The 5,000-nt window shown below is 32.6% G+C and overlaps 1 protein-coding gene across 1 annotated transcript in view; it reads right to left on the bottom strand.

Annotated features, from left to right (window-relative positions):
- LOC137657447 (uncharacterized) overlaps positions 1-5,000 on the bottom strand; it is a 25,111-nt gene that overhangs the window by 349 nt on the left and 19,762 nt on the right. The window contains exon 2 of the mRNA XM_068391784.1: positions 1-112. This exon is cut by the window's left edge and continues 349 nt beyond it. Coding sequence (XP_068247885.1) covers positions 1-112 — 112 coding nt within the window. The remainder of the gene's footprint in view (positions 113-5,000) is intronic.

The raw sequence follows: 5,000 nt of genomic DNA, 5'->3' as shown, positions 1-5,000 counted from the left end.
CCAGCTAGGCTTTTGACAACTGGATCATCATCAGCTGGGCTTTGTGCAACTAGGTCTGTTTTGTTCAAAACAGGATCTGGAACTACTTCTGAAAGTCTTTCGAATTTTTCTTCTTCAATACCAGATAAAATAAAAGTTGATAATTTCTAGCAGACATGACACGAGACTGCATCATATCTTGTTGCCAGTATGTGCTTGATAAGGAGGCATGTTGATCGCTTCGTGATATGAACTGTTCATGGCCCATTAGATAAGATGGACATCATAACTCCACTTTGCCCGATTATTGTCTCCTATCCCTACCACGAATCAGAGTTTCATTTCCCCATTTTATCTTTCAAAAGTTCTTTATATCTGGGGAGTAATTAGACGTCCATTCAGTAGAATAACTTCAGGCCACAGTGAGGAGAGAAGTTTTTCAATAATTGCAACTGTGAATTCTCGACCATTGCCTTGACTGAATGATACGTTGTGCACCGATATCCAGGAAGAAGAAAAGAAGGTCACAGGTATTTTCAGATGCTCTCTTTGATTTAAGGGGACCTATAACATGAAACTTGGTTAGGTAATTCACATGATGCAGAATTAATCAATATCTCCCATCCTCATAGTATGCATATCGACTAATTCGACTTGGGCTCCTTTATTCAAATCACTTGCAGATGGAGGTTTGATAACAACTTCTGCTGAGGAGAAAAAAAATTGATAATCTGTTTTTCGAAGCATTTATTAGTCTTTCCTCTCTTAAATTTGGCAATACCCTCTGCTCATAATAAGCATACAATAAACAAGCAAATCTGTACTTGTTCATCATGGCTAAAGGTTGACTGGGTGATGAGAATAGTATGAAGAATCTCCTAATCTAGTAAATTTAAAAAAAAAAATAAAAATGCATATATGACTAACCAAACACTTCATGAAATATAATGTGAGGCTAAACAATCTGTTATTTATAAAAGACAAAGATGTATGTATAAGTTTTTAAGATTCATACAATCATATCATGAAATACTGATTTTGGCTAGAACCAGTAATTTACAAAAGAAAACTTGTTATGCATAAGTTTTTAATAATGTACATCAAATTGATAATTTCATGAAGTGGACCGGTCATATGCCCATACCGTGAAGTGGCCAAATGGTTTGCTCATTTCATAAAATTGGTGGTTACACAGACGAAAGAATAGGCTGTTTGTCATAACTGACTGATCGATTTGACGCCTTTTTTTGTCAAAGAAAAAGTTTGAATCTTAATTTAAGCTGGAATATAAAAGTGAGGTGTAAAAAACACACACGCACAAATATATATATATATATATATATATATATATATATATATATATATATATATACATATATATATATATATATATATAAATATATATATATATATATATATATATATATATATATATATATATATATATATATATATATATATATATATATACATATATATATACATATATATATATATATATATATATATATATATATATATATATATATATATATATATATATATATATATTTATATATATACTCGGTGTATATTAGGACCGAGTACCATGCTTCTCATAAGTCCTGCTATCAATGTGGATGTCATGAGATTCAGGTAATAAAAGTTCGTGGCAGGCATAACAACTTTTATTTGTGTTCGATCTACCGGAATCCAGACATGGATGATTGTATCTTCGATTGTCTTCTTACCATTATGGCTTAGATACAGGAAGATGATAGAAAGGCTTCTTTTGTCTTTGTTGGTGATTTTAATACTCGCCATAGGGAGTGGTTAAGTTCTATCTCTCCTAACGATCGCCATGGCTTAAGAGCTTTAGACTTGGCCTGTGAATCATGCTGTGAGCGAATCATAAATGAAGCTACTCACAGGTCTGGTAATTGCTTGGACCTCGTATACACTGACTCCCCTGGCGTTATAACTAGTAAGGTTGGTTCTCTAGTTGGGACATATGATCATGCCTTGATTCCATTAGTAGTGAAGACTGAGCAGCCTCTCCCTGATATATCATACTCTTGTAAAATTTATATGAAATCCCAAGCAGACTGGAATGGGATTGTGCATGATCTTTTGTACTGGAATTGGTCACAATTATATAGTAGTGTAGATACTGTTGTCCCTTTGAATGAGAATCTAGTCAACATAATTGATAGGCATATCCCTTCTCGTGTGCTAAGGTACCGAGTGAAGGACAAACCGTGGTTCAATGATGATTGTAGACGTGCTTATTTGGAGAAGCAGGAAGCCTATTACCTTTGGAAGGGTAACAGATTAGATTTGACCTGGGGATAACTATACTCAGCTTCGAGCTTTTGCTCTGAGAGTTTATGCCTCAACTGAAAAGGAGTACAATTCAACCACAAAAGAAAACCCTTTCATGTACAACTCCGGAACATAAATGGTGGTCTACCCTTAAATCTCCACTCTTTGGTGTAAATGCAACATTTCCTCCTTTACTTAAACCAGATGGCTCAGTCACTCACTGTCCAAAGGAAAAGGCAACCCTTTTGGCTGATGTATTTGACAGTAAACAGAGTAATGAAAAACTTGAACTTCCTCACTCCTGTTTTCCCTGAGGCTAAACTAACTAGTTCAGCTTTTCGATCTCGTGAGATTAAAGCTCTGTTGATGGACATTGATGCCTGGGGAGGTGTAGACCCAAATGGTATTTTTCCTTTGTTTTTTCATAAAGAAAGCAGATCTCTTAGCTTCAAAGTTATTTAGGACCACTAGTAACATACGCTACCCTTATTCTGATTTTAGCTTTCTCTAATAAAAAATATAATGTGTATTTGAAGCATATAATGCTAAATAAAACTCGTTGGTTAGATTTTGATAAAATAATGCAGGATCACTAGTTTATACCTCCCTTGCTTTTGAAAAGCATTTACCCAGCTCTATTTTCCACTCCTATACATCTTTCTGGATTAACTCTATTAAAGGCTTAAATATTGTAGTAAATTGGTGCATAAATAGTCTAGCTTTTGTGGAGTAGGATATTCAGCTATAGCTTTTATCTCCCTTCTGTCGTGCGTAATCTATCTACATTGATTACATGTCCTATTTATCCTAGGGATTTGGCACCTTTTAAGTTTAATCTTTGATATCTTATTCTCCACCGTTCTAAGACTAGTTTTAATGTTTTTAAATGATCTTCTATGTTCTTTTAATCATTTGCCCACAGTAATATATCCTCCTTTCTACCCCATTTTGCCTAGAGAAATATTACTTTTTTTAAATCCTTTCTATATATACAATTCTTTTCTACTCGCTGTTGACTTGTTTTTTTTTTTATTCTTTTTTTTATATATGAGGACTTTTATATAATTACACTATATTCTCTATTTCATAACTCTAAACTTTCTTCTTCCCCCTTGCTTTCTTTTATCTAATTTTCATTCCCCTTTCTTGTTCAGGGTCTTTTTAAAATATCAAAGCTGTCTTCTGCAAAGTGGCAAGTTTTGTAAAAGACATGTCATTGACAAATTAAAAATATTCTTCCCGACTTTCTTATTTTACTATTAGCGTACACTTCTCCCAAATGAAGTTTTTTCTTCATCTTTTTACTGTTCTGAATGGAATTTAATTTTGTAATGAGAAATGCTACTTTATTTTTTCAATAAAACCATCATACACCAGTTTACGCTACATCACTAATAATTCTTGTTTCCACACTGAATATTTAAAGCGAAAGACTTAAATAATTTGTTAATGTACAGAGTTTTACATATTAACTGCAACGCAACGTGGATGAACCTCCATTACCTATACTTTCCTTCCTATCTAGCTTTTTCCTGTATTCCTGACTTTTTTTTTTTTTTTTTTTTTTATAACCAGCTATAGTCACTTCTCTGAAATATGCTTTATTTCTGTACTATTGGTAGGATTTTGGTTTTTCTTTGTCTTTGCCAGAGGGGTATTCTGAAGAATGTTTCCTGTTATTCTGTGATTTGGTTCTAATCTTTGTGCCACAAATTACTGTTCTGTGTGACCCTTTTTCTAGCAGCTTTCTGATGAAAACTTCCCCAAGATTAAATGTTTCTATTATTTCCACTGTATTGATCATTTCCTCGAACTTAATTTGTCCTGAAGAACTGCTTATCTTTGGTTATATCTTGTGTAATTTGTGCAATCACTATAATCTATGGTTCTAACTTTCCCGATAACTATCTAAATTATTGTTATTTTACTGGTAGGAAATATGGCTATTCATTCCTTAGATCTTTTCTTCCATCTTCAAAGGAGGTTGGTTTTATTTCCCTTTCTTTTCGTTAAAATAAATATCTATGATGCTACTGTCTACGTTATGTTAATACCTTTTCTACATCTACATAAGATGAATTGTCATTAACATTTGATGTTATCATAAGTAAGGGAATCATATTATTCTTTATTATTTCTATGTTTGTGTAGCAAACTTTGTCATGGAGCCATCATCGCATGTTACCGATACGAACTTCGGTAATTTTGATAACTTCTTCGTCTCTTTGACTGAACGCCATAATAGTCTACATTTTTCATCAAATTCATAGAACATGTTTATACTTTAAATGTCTTACCATTCAATGTGGTGTGTGCAATCACCCACCTCTTCAGTAACGAGTGGTCTTGCTGTTTTATTTTGGCTTTTTCATCAGTTATTCTAAGACTTAAGATACCACTTTCCAAATAGCCTAATCACTTTTCTACATTATACTTCTCTTTTTTAGGATTATCTCTATATACATTCCACAAAAACGTGTGCTTTGTGTTACCATTCCCAAGAAATTAATTTTGGCATAGTTAGTTCCTTAGTTAATCTTTAAGCTATTATTTTCAATAGGAATTCAGTCGTTTTTGTTGTACACTTGCTGTGCACCTAATAAGTAATCTACATACATTGTCTTCTGTCAATCTTGTATTTGGCTTATTAGTCAACAGCGTTCTTTTTATTATTATTATTATTATTATTATTATTATTATCTTTATTATTATTATTATTA

Source organism: Palaemon carinicauda, chromosome 18 (genome assembly GCF_036898095.1).
Source record: "Palaemon carinicauda isolate YSFRI2023 chromosome 18, ASM3689809v2, whole genome shotgun sequence".
Lineage (NCBI taxonomy): Eukaryota > Metazoa > Arthropoda > Malacostraca > Decapoda > Palaemonidae > Palaemon > Palaemon carinicauda.
Note: the sequence above shows the minus strand (reverse complement) of the source record. Positions and strands in the feature narration are given on the sequence as shown.